At 42.7% G+C, this 16,861-nt stretch overlaps 1 protein-coding gene across 6 annotated transcripts in view; it reads right to left on the bottom strand.

The window, feature by feature from the left end:
* Positions 1-16,861, bottom strand: part of ppp2r5d (protein phosphatase 2, regulatory subunit B', delta) — a 352,877-nt gene that overhangs the window by 191,084 nt on the left and 144,932 nt on the right. For 5 of the 6 annotated variants that reach the window (XM_068028209.1, XM_068028221.1, XM_068028226.1 and 2 more), the window contains 6 exons: positions 15,956-16,066; positions 15,097-15,189; positions 14,211-14,341; positions 10,906-10,965; positions 7,779-7,887; positions 2,560-2,613 (listed from right to left, as the gene is read on the bottom strand). In XM_068028209.1, the coding sequence (XP_067884310.1) occupies positions 2,560-2,613; positions 7,779-7,887; positions 10,906-10,965; positions 14,211-14,341; positions 15,097-15,189; positions 15,956-16,066 (558 nt within the window). The remainder of the gene's footprint in view (positions 1-2,559; positions 2,614-7,778; positions 7,888-10,905; positions 10,966-14,210; positions 14,342-15,096; positions 15,190-15,955; positions 16,067-16,861) is intronic. The other variant, XM_068028214.1, reaches the window with a different exon arrangement.

Here is a 16,861-nt window from a genome sequence, read left to right as displayed (position 1 = left end):
TGACCATAATTCCATAAGTTTTAAGGTACTTGTGGATAAGGATAAGAGTAGTCCTCGGGTGAAGGTGCTAAATTGGGGGAAGGCTAATTATAACAATATTAGGCAGAAACTGAAGAATTTAGATTGGGGGGTGGCTGTTTGAGGGTAAATCAACATCTGACATGTGGGAGTCTTTCAAACGTCAGTTGATTAGAATCCAGGACCGGCATGTTCCTGTGAGGAAGAAGGATAAGTTTGGCAAGTTTCGGGAAGCTTGGGTAACGAGGGATATTGTGAGCCTAGTCAAAAAGAAAAAGGAAGCATTCGTAAGGGCTGGAAGGCTAGGAACAGACGAATCCCTTGAGGAATATAAAGACAGTAGAAAGGAACTTAAGCAAGGAGTCACGAGGGATAAAAGGGGTCATGAAAAGTCATTGGCAAACAGGATTAAGGATAATCCCAAGCCTTTTTATACGTATATAAAGAGCAAGAGGGTAACCAGGGAAAGGGTTGGCCCACTCAAGGACAGAGAAGGGAATCTCTGTGTGGAGCGAGAGGAAATGGGCGAGGTACTAAATGAGTACTTTGCATCAGTATTCACCAAAGAGAAGGACTTGGTGGATGATGAGCCTGGGGAAGGGAGTGTGGATAGTCTCAGTCATCACATTATCGAAAAGGAGGAGGTGTTGGGTGTCTTGTTAAGCATTAAGGTAGATAAGTCCCCAGGGCCTGATGGGATCTACCCCAGAATACTGAGGGAGGCAAGGGAAGAAATTGCTGGGGCCTTGACAGAAATCTTTGCATCCTCATTGGCTACAGGTGAGGTCCCAGAGACTGGAGAATAGCCAATGTTGTTCCTTTGTTTAAGAAGGGTGGCAAGGATAATCCAGGAAATTATAGGCCGGTGAGCCTTACGTCAGTGGTAGGGAAACTATTAGAGAGGATTCTTCGGGACAAGATTTACTCCCATTTGGAAACAAAACAAACTTATTAGCGAGAGACAGCATGGTTTTGTGAAGGGGAGGTCATCTCTCACTAATTTGATTGAGTTTTTTGAGGAAGTGACAAAGATGATTGATGAAGGAAGGGCAGTGGATGTTGTCTATATGGACTTCAGTAAAGCCTTTGACAAGGTCCCTCATGGCAGACTGGTACAAAAGGTGAAGTCACACGGGATCAGGGGTGAGCTGGCAAGATGGATACAGAACTGGCTCGGTCATAGAAGACAGAGGGTAGCAGTGGAAGGGTGCTTTTCTGAATGGAGGGATGTGACTAGTGGTGTTCCGCAGGGATCAGTGCTGGGACCTTTGCTCTTTGTAGTATATATAAATGATTTGGAAGAAAATGTAGCTGGTCTGATTAGTAAGTTTGCGGACGACACAAAGGTTGGTGGAGTTGCGGATAGTGATGAGGATTGTCAGAGGATACAGCAGGATCTAGATCGGTTGGAGACTTGGGCGGAGAAATGGCAGATGGAGTTTAATCCGGACAAATGTGAGGTAATGCATTTTGGAAGGTCTAATGCAGGTGGGAAGTATACAGTAAATGGCAGAACCCTTAGGAGTATTGACAGGCAGAGAGATCTGGGCGTACAGGTCCACAGGTCACTGAAAGTGGCAACGCAGGTGGATAAGGTAGTCAAGAAGGCATACGGCATGCTTGCCTTCATCGGTCGGGGCATAGAGTATAAAAATTGGCAAGTCATGCTGCAGCTGTACAGAACCTTAGTTAGGCCACACTTAGAATATTACGTGCAGTTTTGGTCGCCACACTCCCAGAAGGACGTGGAGGCTTTGGAGAGGGTACAGACGGGGTTTCCCAGGATGTTGCCTGGTCTGGTGGGCATTAGCTATGAGGAGAGGTTGGATAAACTCGGATTGTTTTCACTGGAACGACGGAGGTGGAAGGGCGACATGATGGAGGTTTACAAAGTTATGAGCGGCATGGACAGAGTGGATAGTCAGAAGCTTTTTCTCAGGGTGGAAGAATCAGTTACTAGGGGACATAGGTTTAAGGTGAGAGGGGCAAAGTTTAGAGGGGATGTGCGAGGCAAGTTCTTTGCACAGAGGGTGGTGAGTGCCTGGAACGTGCTGCCGGGGGAGGTGGTGGAAGCAGGTACGATAGCGACGTTTAAGATGCATTTTGACAAATATATGAATAGGATGGGAATAGAGGGATACGGTCCCCGGAAGTGCAGAAGGTTTTAGGTTAGGCAGGCATCAAGATCGGCGCAGGGTGGGAGGGCCGAATGGCCTGTTCCTGTGCTGTACTGTTCTTTGTTCTGCATTAATATCTAAGCCGAGATGAGGAGGAGACACTCGCGAAATTAGTGGGGGGAGGGAAGGGAATCTTGGTCAAAGATTTTCTTTCAACTGTCAGCAAACCTTAGAACCCCAAGTGTGAAAATGATCATCTGGGTTATGAAAAAATGGGAAAACAGATCAATGTAGATCTAAACATGTGAGAGAAGATCACTCAGTATAGGGATGGGGTGAAAAATATCCAACAAAAATGACAACATGCAAGTTTAGGAACAGTTATGTGAGGTCTTGAAGATGACATTGATTGCTTTGTACTCACCGGCTCTGTAAGGCTGCTGTCTTTCTCAAGGAATTGCACCACACAGTAAGCCAGCTGCAGAGACAGAAACGGGCCCATGGTATTTCAGTTGTTACGACCGAGCTGGGAGGAGTGCAGTCTTTTCTAGTTCCACTTCTCCATAGATCACAACATATATTTAAATGTTTAACCAGTTACCAATATAGTCAATCATATACTCTACTCTTTATCCCAGAATAAAATACACCAATCAGGTTTATTTAATAAACAACAAAATTATCAGATTATAAAATAAGACTTATCCAGTAAAAAAGCAAAGCATTAACACACAGATTGAAATATGAAAGTTCCCTTTTTAACCGCACACACAAACTCTCACACATTGAAAAAAAAATTCTCTCTGCAGAGCTGTTACAAAAAAAGACAAAAAAGAATACTTTGGCCAAATACTTGCTAATTCTTGAAGAAAAAAAAGAGAAGATATGGAAGGATGTCAATTGTCCCTTTTGGTCTGACGTCCGGGTATACAGTGACAGGTCACTGGGATCTTTTCAGAAGCAGTTTATTCTGGAGATGTCGAGAAATAGTCTGGTAGGCTTTCCAGGAAAAATGCAGCATCAGGGGCTTCTGCTATCACACTCTGGTTTTGCAGGGTTTTTTCAAAGACAGGAGGAAAGAGCAGCGAAAATAAAAGCAAAATACTGCAGATGCTGGAAATCTGAAATAAAAACAAAGTGCTGTAAATACTCAGCAGGTCTGGCAGCATCTGTGGAGAGAGAAGCAGAGTTAACATTTCTGGTCTGAATTGATGAAAGGTCACAGACATGAAATGTTAATTCTGCTTCTCTTCCCACAGATGCTGCCTGACCTGCTGAGTATTTCCACTACTTTCCGTTTTTATTGAGGAAAGACACGCTGACACACTCTCAGTGTCTCTTAGAGAGGTGCAGGAAAGATGAGCTGGGGTTTCTTTCTTGGCAGGACGATCTTCAACTACTTTCAACAACAGTCCACACCCCAAAACAATATCCCAGAAGCAAAGCCACAAACAGCCAGTCAGAACCTCCTGATCCTCATAAATTTTGATATGCCACTTCTCTGTAAACATCTTCCCCAAGTCACCGAGGTTTCTGTTGTTTATTGAGCTTACGGGATGTGACTTCTATTAAAAGGTTGCTTTCAAACAAGACCTTTCAGTGACCCTTGTAAAAAAACATGTCCATGGAGCCTTTTCAACAAAAACAAAGTCCAGCATCTATGAAATCTTCAACCTTGCAAAAAATGAATCCATTTCCACAATTTAAATATGGACCTTTAACAAAAAAACAGAAGCACTTGCATGACAAAGTACACACATTACCCAGCTCCCAACAAAACCTACAATAACTCTTTCACTTCTGGCAAGTGGCTTCAAATCCAGTTCAGATTGATGGGATGAAACAGCTCTCATTTATACAGTACTTTAACATCGCAAAACATCCCAAAGCACTTCACCGGAGTGCATCAAACAAAATCTGACACCAAACCTCAGAACAGGAGGAAGCCATTTAGCCTGTCGAGCCTATTTCACCAGTCAATGAGATCATGGCTGATCTATGACTTAACTCAATTCTTTGACTAGGTCCCCTAGCCCTAGACTCCCCAGCCAGCAGAAATAGTTTCTCTCTATCTACCCTACTGTTCCCCTTATATTTCAAAAACTTTGATCAAATCATCACTTAGCCTTATAAAGTCTAGGGAATACAATCCTAGTTGATGTAATCACTCTGAACAATTTAACATTTAGAGTTCAGGTATCATTCTGATAAAATCTACACTGCACTCCCAAGGCCAATATATCTTTCCTAAAGTGTGGTTCCCATAACTGCTCACAGTACACCAAGTGTGGTCTAACCAGGGCTTTGTATAACTGAAGCATGACTTCTCCCCCCTTGTATTCCAATCCACTCGATATAAAGGCCAACATTTCATTAGACCTTTTGGTTATTTTCTGTGTAACTATTCATGGTATTTTAATGATCCATGCACATGGACCTCAGGTCTCTTTGAACCTCCACTGTTTCTTGCTTTACAACATTTAAAAGGTATCCTTTTTAGGTCCAAAGCGGATGACCTCACATTTGCCTACACTGATCTCCATTTGCCAGTTTTGTCCATCTATTAATACCTCTCTAATGTTATGCTTCCATCTACACTGCTTACAATGCCATCATCTTTGTGTCATTGTCAAGTTTGGATATGTGGCTTTTTATTCCATCCAAGTCGTTAATAAATATAGTGAATAGTTGAGGCCCCAACACATTCCTGGGGGACACCACGAGTCACATCCTGCCAATTAGAGGACCTGTCCATTATTCCTGCTCTTTGTCTCCTGCCACTCAGCCAGTTTCCTAACCAAGTCAATAATTTACCTTCAATTCCAGGAGTTCAACTTTAGCCAACAAGCTTGAGGGACTGTATCAAGTCCATATAACAGCCATGGACATTCCCCTGCCCCACAACTACAGTCATCTCTTCAAAAAAAACTCAATCAGTTCCGTCAGGCATGATCTACCCTTTACAAATCCATGCTGGCTCTCTCTGATCAAGTAAAAATTTTCAAGGTGTTCAGTCACCCTATCCAATAGATGTGAGCAATTTCCTGACAACAAATGTTAGGACTAACTGGTCTCTAATTCCCCAGTTTTTCTCTCTCCCACCTTTCTTAAATAGCAACAGCAACATGCTAAGTTTTCCAACCTAAAGGGGCGGTTCCCGAATCATGACACTTTGGAAGATTAGAGTTAGGGTACCTGCCATTTCCTCACTTACTTCTTTTAAAACCCTGGGATGGAGGCAGACGAAGAGATACTAGGACAGGTGACCAAAAACCTGGACAAAAGGTAGATTTTAAAGGTAGAGAGGCGGAGAGGTTTAGGGAGGAAATCCCAGAGCTTAGGGCTTGAAGGCATGGCTGCCAATGGTGGCACAAAAGGTCAGTATTGAAGGATGCAGGGATTGTGGAGGGTTGTAGGAGGTTAGAGTGAGAGGGACAGAGGCCAAAGAGGGATTTGAAAACAAGGATGAGAATTTTTAAATTGTGGCATTGTGTAGGTCAGTGAGCACAGGGTTGATAGCGAAAAAGACTTGGTGAGAGTTAGGATACGGGTAGCAGTGTTTTGGATGTGCTCAAGTTTATGAACAATGGAAGAGGCCAGGAGTACATTGGAACAATCAAAACTGGAGGTAACAAAGACATGGACGAGGGCTTCAGCAGATGAGCTAAGGCAGGGGCAGAGACAGACAATGTTATGGAGGTGGAAGTAGGCAGCCTTGAAGACGATGTGGATATGTTGTCAGAAGCTCATCTCAAATAAAGACTCAAGGCCTCAGGACATCCTAAAGTGCTTTAAAGCCAATGTAGTATTTTTGAAGTGTAGCCACAGTTGTAGGAAATCTGAGGGTGAAGAGGGATGACAAGGTTGCAAACAGTTTGGTTCAGCCTCACTTGCCAAGTTGAGGGATGGAGCCGGTAGCAAGGACCAAAGACAATGACTTCAGTCCTCCTAGTATTTAGTTGGAGTAAGTTTCTGCTTATCCAGCAGTCTGACAATTTAGAGAGACAGTGGAGGAGTCAGGAGAGGTGATGGTGAGGTAGAACTGGCCTTCGTTACTGTACATGTGGAATCCCAAGTGTTTATGGACAATGTCTAGGGCTAGCATGTGGATGAAACATTTGAGGGGGTGCAGGAGAAAACCAACTCCAAAAGGTAATAGTGCAGGAGCAGGAAGATAAGTCACTGCAGGCGATTCTCTGGAACTGCCCCATGCATGGACTCAAAGCCACAAATTACCTTTCATCTGACAATCTCACTCAGATGTCAGAAAATGGGTGCTGTAGGATATGCAAAAATGTCACATTGGTGATATAAAGGAGAGATAAAGTAAAGCATTTGCCCTGATATACCTGACTTGGCTGCTTGATGCAGACAATGCGTTTCAACAACCAAGCGTTACATTAGCCAGCACAAACAACCCTGACTTTGGTAAGCACAAAATTCAAATCACAGATGGACACTGCTTTAGTCACTCACACAGTTACCAATCTTGGCCACAATGCTGTGAAAGTTCACTGAAGAGGGAGGAAAAATGAGGGGAGCAGGACAATCACAGAACTGGTAGTAGTAGCCTTGGAAGAAGTGGGACGCTACCTACCAACCTTCAAAAGATCAATTTATTTTGAAATTTTCACTGATGTCCAGACATACTGGGCTATGGTTTGCAATCTATCATTGACTTCTAATTTGCACTGGGCTTCATTTACCATTTATACTACAAGTTTGGCCATGACAACAAGAGCAGGGTTGTTTGTAATCCTGTAAGACTGATATACCCCACCCTAACTCCAGTATTAGGGTTATGTGATTGTCACCAAACTTATGCAACAGGGTCTGTTGCAGGATTTTCAGAACTTGTAAATAACCACTTCTTAGTGATGAACCAGAGACAGGTAATGCTAGAAAGACACAGCATCTGAAAAGGAGAAAGAAGGATAATGCCTGGAAAGAACGATCCCTCCAGTTCTCGTCACATCTCAAGACATTTGCTGTTTATTTCAACATTCTGGATTTAAAGAAAAACAGAATTGAAAGCAGTTCCACTGCAAGAGTCAGTCACAATAACTGGGAGCTTCGATTGTCGAGACTTAATTTTTCCAGTCAGTTTTACAAGAACCAAAAGTGGAACTCAGTCTCCACTGACATATACATGCAAGGAGCAACTTGTAAGACTCAGCTAGTTAGTAAAGAACAGCATATAGTTGAGGCGTGTGCTGAACCAGGAGAACATGTTCCCTCAGAATCTCCTTGCAGCCAGAGGGTGAATGTAGGGCCCAGACTGTTCAGTACTGCTCCTCTAGGAAAAAACAGGAGTGTGGCAGACAAGACATTCTTTGGGTCCCAGTCAGTGAAAGTCTCCAAATCAGCAACCAGACACGGTAACCATTTGCAGTGAGTTCAATATCCCCTTTATACTATAGGGTTGGCTGTAATAACAAAATCCTATCAGGATCCTTACACACACACTAGTCAAGGTACCAAATCCTCCTTTGTTCAAAAGGACTTTGCCAGCATTTCTAGCTATATGGACCCTCCTTCTCCCAATCAACCCAAAGTCACAAACCAGTCCTTGGGAGCAACTCCAAAATATTAAAGCACATGTGACAGGATTAAGTCCTTATGGGCAGGTGAAATATTCCTTACCTGCGGGTGGTAGACACTGAGACTCTTCACCTTGTGCAATGGCAGTAATACTCTGATCAGGAACATTTTATGCTCTTCTTTCAAAGGTAATGCAAACCCATTGATTATACTGGACGAGGAAAGAGGAGAATGCAGAGAAATTAAACCCTCGACAATTAACGGGAGTATTCAAAATTCCACTGCCTATAAATTATTCACTGAGTTTGACTACAGTCATATTCCGAGCTCTTTTGGGACATGGGAATTGTTAAATGAAAAAAGACAAAAGGTCTGTCTAGTTCACCTTCTACTATCTTGGTAGTGACATGATACAATGATAATGGCATTGTTGAACTAATCATAATCCATCATTACCAATTAGTATACAACAGACCCAGAAATGATGCATGGAAAATCCCAGCATTGGAGTCTTTTAGGAACCATACGTCCATCTGTTCCTTTTAAGCCCATTACATTTATCGCATCATACCAAATATATAATCAATGTTCTGTGCACTGTTTAAAGATCTCACAATAACCAGGTAAAGGAGTTTAAATCTTCCTTTTGGTGCTCCACATGGTAACTTTCACTTCCCATTTCTCCAGAAGATGGTGACTTTTGTTCACGATTACCAACAGACCTCTGCTACCTCACCCAAGTAGCTGTACTGTATCTGAGCCCAGCAAGCATCTATAGGTTACTGACAACCAACCTGGTCATGTCTTCACCAGTGCACAGTCCAGTAAGCAGTACTGAGGCAGAAATTCTGTCCAATTTCTCCTCTTACCCAAACTTCTGCCAGCTTGGCAAGGATCACGTTTAGGATATTTCTGGCCTGTACAACTCAGCATAACACAGATGTGTACCCTTTAAAACAGTCAACAGCGAAGCCACACACGGACCTTGGTTTACCGACTACATTTCTCTAAGTAGATAAAATGAGGTTTCCAACAACAAATACAACATAAATAGGAGGAGGCCATTTGAGCCTGCCATTCAGTAAGACTATCTTCTACCTCAAATCCACCTTCCTGCACTATTCACAAATCCCCTAAAAATCTATTGAGCTTAACTTGAATATTCTCTAAGTCTGAGCTCCCACAGTTCTCTAGGATAGAGAATTCCAAAGATTCGCAACACTGAGTGAAGTAATTTCTCATCCCAGAATATTTCCATTAAATGGACTTAGTACAGACACACGGTTATATCAGAGAGTCCTCTGTGCCAGTGATTCAACACTATCATATCCATCAGTTCCTCAAACATGCTTGAGCAAATAATTTAGACTTATACTTCAGTGCAGTGCTGAGGGCATGCTGAAGGTGCTTGTGGTTGTTGGAGGCCAATCATCTCAGCCCAAGACATCACTGCAGGAGCTCCTCGGGGTAGTGTCCTCGGCCCAACCATCTTCAGCTGCTTGATCAATGACCTTCCCTTCTTAAGGTCAGAAATGGGGATGTTCGCTGATTGTGCAGTGCTCAGTCCCATTTGCAACTCCTCAGATACTAAAGCAGTGTTATGGCCACATGCAGCAAGACCTGAACAACATTCAGGCTTGGGCTGATAAGTGGCAAGAAACATTCATGGCACACAATTGCCAGGCAATTATCATCTCCAACAAGAGAACATCTAACCAACTTCTCTTGACATTCAATAACAACACCATTGTTAACATGCTGGGGGTTACCATTGACCAGAAAGTTAACTGAACCAGCCACATAAATACTGTGACTACAAGAGTAGGTCAGAGGCTGGGAATTCTGCAGTGAGTAACTCACCTCCTGACTCCCCAATGCCTGTCCACTATCTACAAGGCACAATTCAGGAGTGTGATGGAAATCTCTCCACTTGCCTGGATGCGTGCAGCTCTAACAACACTTAAGATGCTCGACACCATCCAGGACAAAGCAGCCCGCCTGATTGGCACCCTATGTACCACCTTCAACACTGACGCACAGTGACAGCAATGTGTACCCATCTACAAGACACACTGCAGCAGATTTCCAGGGCTTCTTTGATAGCACCTCCCAAATCTGTGACCTCTATCACCTAGCACAAGATAACAGGCACTATCACCTGCAAGTTCCCCTCCAAGTCATACGCCATCCAGACTTAGAAATATATCGCCGTTCCTTCAAAGTAGCTTGGTCAAAATCCTCAAACAGCACTGTGGGAGTACTTTCACCACATACAGTCGTTCAAGAAAGCGGCTCCCCACCACCTTCTCAAGGACAACTGATGATGGACAATAAATAATGGCCGTACCAGCAACGTCCTCATTCTGAGAACTAATAAATTAATTATTTCAAGAAACATATGCCATCTTTTTGATGACTGCCTGTCTAGGTGAATATAAAAATCTATGGCACTATTCAGAGAGCAGGGGAGTTCTCCCAGTGTCATGGCCAACATTTATCCCTCAATCAATACCAATAAAACCAGATTCTGTCAGATATTTATGGGACTGCAGTATGTGCAAAATGGCTGCAGCCATTTGCCAATAAGACAACAGTGACTCCAACTTGAAAACATTATTTGTTGTTTGTGTAAGGTTTTGTGATATCCTGAGGAAATGAATGGCACTATATGACTGCAGGTTCTTGCTCTTACAGGGCAGGAACCAGTCTCAACTGTGCTATCAGCAGAATGCATGGATCTGTGCAGAGTTGGCTGGTCTCACCTGGGACAGTAGCTGGTGACAGCATACCCAAGTTGGACTGAGGAAAATAACTATCCAGGATTCCTGTCCCTGATTACAACCTAGTGCTGTCCCCACACCCCCACCATTATTGGAAAGCACTTGTGTGCACAGGATGCAGCTCAGCTAGGCTATTCCCAGGTTGAATAACCTAACACTTGCCTAGGCTTTGGAACTTGCATTCAGGTCTTCCATGAAACCTGTTAATGAACAAATTCTCACCACCAACAAGGCACAAGTCAGGAGTGTGATGGAACACTCTCCACTTGTTTGAATAGGTGCAGCTATAACATGCAAGCAGCTCAACACCATATAGGACTAACAATACTTCTTGCTGCTCCATCGCCCCAGCAGCTACGCAACTGTGGGCCATGGTGCCAGCGCCCTGGGAACTTTTCAATTCATCTAGTTACACAAATCAGAACAGAGTCAATTAAAGCAACACTCACCTGCCCAAAATTTCTAGAAGCTCTGCAATCCCATTATGGTGTTCAGTTTCATATATAAACCTAATAAAGAGGGTTAAAAAGGAAGATTTAACAAGTCATAGAATCACAGTACAGAAGGCAGCCATTTGCTCCATCATGCTTGTGCCAGCTTTAAAACAGCTATTCAATTAATCTCACTCCACTGCTCTTTCCCTGTAACCCTGCAAATTTCTCCTTTTCAAAAACACACCCGCAAACGCGCACCAAATTACCAAGCATTTCCCAATACCTTTGGAGTTTTAAGTTTTTTTAAAAATACAAAATGGATCTGCGCCAAAGACAGAAATACTTTTGTTGAAAATTAATGGATTCACCTGTAGAAAATCTGACTGCCTTTTGTACTGAAAGCTTCATTACATCAGGCCATAGTAACAATCACATACAGTCTCCTTCAGATGTGAAACATAGCCTGGGCCTCATTGGAATCTTTGGGAACCCAACAGAGCTCACTTCAGGAGTGACTGAGGACCACAAGCCAACACTACCAATAAGCAAGTCTAACATTCACTCTAATGCACTGTTCTCCCTGGCAAACCAGGCACTCGTACTCATTACGTACCAATGCTGGATTAGATATTTCAGACTGGGAGGTGAGCAGGTGATGATTGTGGACATGGAACACAGTCCATTTCAATGACCCTTGCTGTTTGTAGTGTACATTAATGATTTAGACGTGAATAATGGAGGTATGATAAGTAAGTTCGCAGACGACACGAAAATTGGTGGTGTCGTAAATAGTGAGGAGGAAAGCCTGAGATTACAGGACGATATAGATGGGCTGGTAAGAAGGGCGGAGCAGTGGCAAATGAAATTTAATCCTGAGAAGTGTGAGGTGATGCATTTTGGGAGGACTAACAAGGCAAGGGAATATACAATGGATGGTAGGATACTAGGAAGTACAGAAGGTCAGAGGGACCTTGGTGTACTAGTCCATAGATCACTGAAGGTAGCAGCACAGGTAGATAAGGTGGTTAGGAAGGCATATAGGATACTTGCCTTCATTAGCCGAGTGATAGAATATAAGAGCAGGGAGGTTATGATGGAGCTGTATAAAATGCTAGTTAGGCCACAGCTGGAGTACTGTGTACAGTTCTGGTCACACTATAGGAAGGATGTGATTGCACTAGAGAGGGTGCAGAGGAGATTCACCAGGATGTTGCCTGGGCTGGAGCATTTCAGCTATGAAGAGAGACTGGATAGGCTAGGGTTGTTTTCCTTAGAACAGAGAAGGATGTTGGGGGACCTGATTGGAGGTATACAAGATTATGAGAGGTTAGATAGGAAGAGACTTTTTCCCTTAGCGGAGGGGTCAGTAACCAGAGGGCATAGATTTAAGGTAAGGGGCAGGAGGTTTAGAGGGGATTTGAGGAAAAATGTTTTTCACCCAGGGGGTGGTTGGAATCTGGAACACACTGCCTGAAGTGGTGATAGAGGCAGGAACCCCCACAGCATTTAAGTAGTATTTAGATGAGCACTTGAAACGCCATAGCATACAAGGCTACGGGCCAAATGCTGGAAAATGGGACTAGAATAGTTAAGTGCTTGATGGCCGGCACAGGCATGATAGGCCGAAGGGCCTGTTTCTGTGCTGTATAACTCTATGACAAAACAAGAAAACATGAATGCTGGAAATCAGAAAAAGAGAAAATGCTGAAAATGCACTGAATAGCCAGCAGCTAAGCCTCAAACAAGAAACTGCAAAGTGCTAGCTGGGGTAACTGGTCCTTCACCCTTCAGGTGGAATCACTGTTTTGGAAAGAAAATGAAAGGTCTCGAAATTTTGTGTGGCCACCTAAACATTAAGCTCTTTCCAGGCAACACATCCCATCAATGTTTCCCCTCCTCTCCTGAAGGTGGTGCTCTAGGACCCTGTCAGTGCTCGGCTCAGTATCCATGGAGGGAGGAACAGTAATGTTTCATGACAACGTCCTTTCATCAGAACTGATCAGCTCATCGGTTTCCGTTCTGACAAAAAGGGCATCAACCTGAAATGTTAACTCTTTATTCCTCCACAGAAGCTGCCAGACTTGCTGAATATTTTCTGCAGTTTCTGTTTTTATTTTAGGTTTCCAGCATCCGCACTTTCTTTTGCTAGTTTTCCAGAAAGGGTCCTTAGAGGAGGAACACCTGCACATCTTTCCTGCCTTTATTCTGGGTGGGGGCCTGACCTCAATTCTAGCACCCCAACTGCTACCCTCGCCAAGAACAGACGGCACTGACCAGAAGCAGGAACTAACTCTGGGACCTCTCTGATTTGTGGTGCACTTATCCATGAAACTGTCAGGTACGGAAGACTACTTAAATTCATGGAGTTAGAAAGTTATTCACTGAGGGTACAACATTCAACATAAGATAATCAAAAAATATAACTGGTATTGATTAGGCTCTATCCATTGATGGAAGTGCTTCAGTTAAAATCTACATATACCTGAATGTGTACTTCCATTTGAAAATGTCAGTTTAAAACAGTGTATAGATTCTGATACAAGTGCACGCTAAATGTTAAACAAGGGAGCTGGAGCTTTGCCAACATTTATTTCAAGCAGATTAGATTGCAATTTAAGCTGGCATTTCATTGGAACATGTTACCATTAATGGAGCAACCTACTAGATGAATAAGCTGATGAATCATTAATACATTGCACAAGATACAGAGCTGACACTAAGCTGTCTCACTATAATCAAATACCCAAAGAATAGTAGCACGTGGGAAGGGGCTGACTGAGCTCATTAACCCTACTCTTAGTCCATTGTTTCAGAAACTAGTTAGGGCCTTTTACCTGGTGAACAAGACATATTCCATCAAATATATACTGGGGTGAGGGGGTGGGGTGAGGCGGTGGGGAAGTGTGTAAGATTGTCACTTGTATCTGGATGTATGTTGGGAACTACAACAAATGAAGAGGAAAATCCTACAGCAGAGAAGGAGGCCATTCAACCTATCGTGCTAGCTCTTTGAAAGAGCTATCCAATTAGGACCACTCCCCTGCCCTTTCCCCATAGTCCTGCAAATATTTCCATTCAAATATTTATCCTATTCCCTTTTGGAAAATTATTATTGAGGCTGCTTCCAACACCCTTTCAGGCTTTGCATTCAAGACTCAAATTCTCCCTGCAAGATCCCAGGTAAACATGCCTGCTTTGGTTTGAAATAGTCAAAAAAACTACTGCACTCTACAAGTGTAAAAACCATATTCAAAGCTGATTTTACTACTTCCCACACCAACCGCTCTACTCCCCTCCAAATGAACATTAGACACAATTACCTATAAAAGATATTATTGATTTGTCTTCGGATGTACGCCCTCAAGCCCAAGAACTTGCCATAGATTCTATGAAGAATTGTCTTGAGGAAATCTCTCTCCCTCGGATCCTCACTATCAAACAATTCCAACAACTAGGAGAAGAAAAAAAACATAAAGCTGTTGTGATTGATTGACTTGTACTCTTTTACACAGTGTGTGTGTGCAAGGACAGCTTTAGTCTGTATTTTCAAGGGTAATTTCATTTCATGCATAGTATTATTTTACAAAGTGCCAGTTCCACCAATATTCCTACTGATAATAATGCATTTTATTTCATCATTTTTAGCCACTTGTTACAAATCTTGAACCAAAATAAGAGATTTGATAGATTTCTCAATACTAAAACCTGAAGTGAGTAGAAACTGCATATTTACAAAGGACAGTACAAGTCAGGAAAGCAACAAAACGACAAACATTTTTGTTCAAACTGGAAAAATTCCAAGGGCCAAGGCTGAACCCGTGATAAAGCATTGGTCCCAGCACAGTCTCAGACCACAGACTACTTACACACTGGCAGAACATTTGGCAACAATCATTATGGAACGAATTATTTTCATGTCAACAGTTTTAATGCCACTCTGTGTGTTGAGCCTTTGGATTGGACAAGCAGGTCACTCCCAAGGCTCTGCTGAAACCAGCTATCAGGTGGACCAGTGACCCTTCATCTTACTGCACAATGAAAAACCTGGCTCTAGCTCCACGCCTCCTGACTAGCATTGTATCGCTTGCTAAAGTTAGAGGTACCAGAAACCACATCCTAACCACACAAAACACCCAATAGTGCACCACCCTGCTACCCATCTGAAGATTTTGTTTCTTCACAGCAAGTACAAGTGGGTTTACTCACCGACAGGACAAATTTCTGGTCAACATATTTTTTTGCTACATTTGGTTGAAAATCGGCACACTCTAGGAATCTCAGGAAAAATTCGTAGACAAGCTGGAAAAAGTAAGGGCAGGAATTAATATAAATCAGCCTTCCTGTTACTTAACTGAAATTAAATTCTCAAATAAGTGTGCGTGGGGTGTTTTTTTTATATAAAACATAGGCTAACTTTATGTATATAAATTGCCTTTGTGCTAAAATAGCCTTCAGCCTACATAGAAAGCACCAATTAGAGTGATACTGGGCTGTCTCCAGTTTTGCAGCCAGCGACCTGCTTGCTGTAGAATGTTTGCAGCCAAGATTCTCCTCCTCTTTAAATTCCTAATCCCTTAGAAAGAAGGTGGTGACGATTGTCTAGGCCCTAGACACCTAGCTCTGCAACTGAATATTGCCAGGTGTGGTAGGTCAAGGGTTAGACAATGAAGCTCAGTCTAATCCACACCCGAAATCAAGGCGGGCAAGGTCAAGACTGCCCAAACTGATTACACTTTGGAATCTTCAGACTGGCAAAGAAAAGGCACTTGTCTTCCCTCAGTTTGGGCTGCATGTAAGCCATCACATCCTGCTTTCTGACAGAATTAATGCTGAATGGCAATGTATAAATAAATAACCAGGAGAGTTGAAAAAAAGAGCAGTGTAAATGCTGGAATCCTCAATTAAAGTGCTATTTTACAGGGGCTTATTTACCTGTAACCTTGCATATTATTAACTCCTATATTTCTGCCTCAGTTTTGAAGAAATCCAACCCCACCTTGCTTTCTAATGTCATATATCTATAATATCTATAACCTTTACCAGCCTCAACAATATTGTACCTTACCTGGAGATGTGGCCAGGCAGCCTCAAGTGTGGGCTCATCTTCCTCTGGATCAAATTCTGCCCCAGTGGGGTTAGATGATGGTGGCAATGTCCTGAACAGGTTTATTGAGAACTGGAGAACACAAGTATCTTACAGTTAAAGACAAGAGATAAAAAGAAAATGGTCGAACGGTAGAAGTTTAAAGTAACAGAAAAGCCCAAGTTAGTTTCTTAGGTTGTTTTTAGTTGAACGTTACCACTCGGGGTTGGGGTAAGGGAAATACACACAACCTACTAGATTAGCAGAACACCTGATTTGGGCAAAGGCCAAATCTCCTGACAGCAAGTAAGGGGGATAAAAAAAATGGAGTCAATTGTTGGGAAGCCAAACAATTTATACAGGATGTGATTTCTGGGAGAGCTTGATGGTCATTAGGGATTCCTAGCAGGCTGCAGGAAAACATAGGTCCTGCCTTATTAACAGGAAAAATAATGAGCCAGGTACTCCTTGGAAATAAGTGTCTAAATGGGGCAGAACAGAAAAGTCTGGGGGAACAGATACAAAGGTCACTAAAAATAGCAAAGCAGGTTAATAAGGCCATTAAAAAAAAACTAGAGGGAGAGAATTGAAAAACAAAGAAATTAAGCTAAACTTGTCTAATACCTTGGTTAGGGCACGTCTGGAGTGTGCGCAGTTCTGGTCTCTATTATAGAAAGAGTGTAGAGACAATGGAGAACGTGTATAAAGATGTATTCGCATTATAATCATATATTATGTCTATCATTAGGAAAGACTGAACAGGTTGGGCTTCTTCTTTAAGAAAAGACTGAGGAGTGCCCTGCTGGAGGTTTGCCAGTTTATAAAAGTCATAGATGTTTTTACTAGCAGCCGAGACCAGAACTCAGAGCCATAAATATATGATGGTCA

This window comes from Heterodontus francisci, chromosome 3, assembly GCF_036365525.1.
Source record: "Heterodontus francisci isolate sHetFra1 chromosome 3, sHetFra1.hap1, whole genome shotgun sequence".
Taxonomy (NCBI): domain Eukaryota; kingdom Metazoa; phylum Chordata; class Chondrichthyes; order Heterodontiformes; family Heterodontidae; genus Heterodontus; species Heterodontus francisci.
Note: the sequence above shows the minus strand (reverse complement) of the source record. Positions and strands in the feature narration are given on the sequence as shown.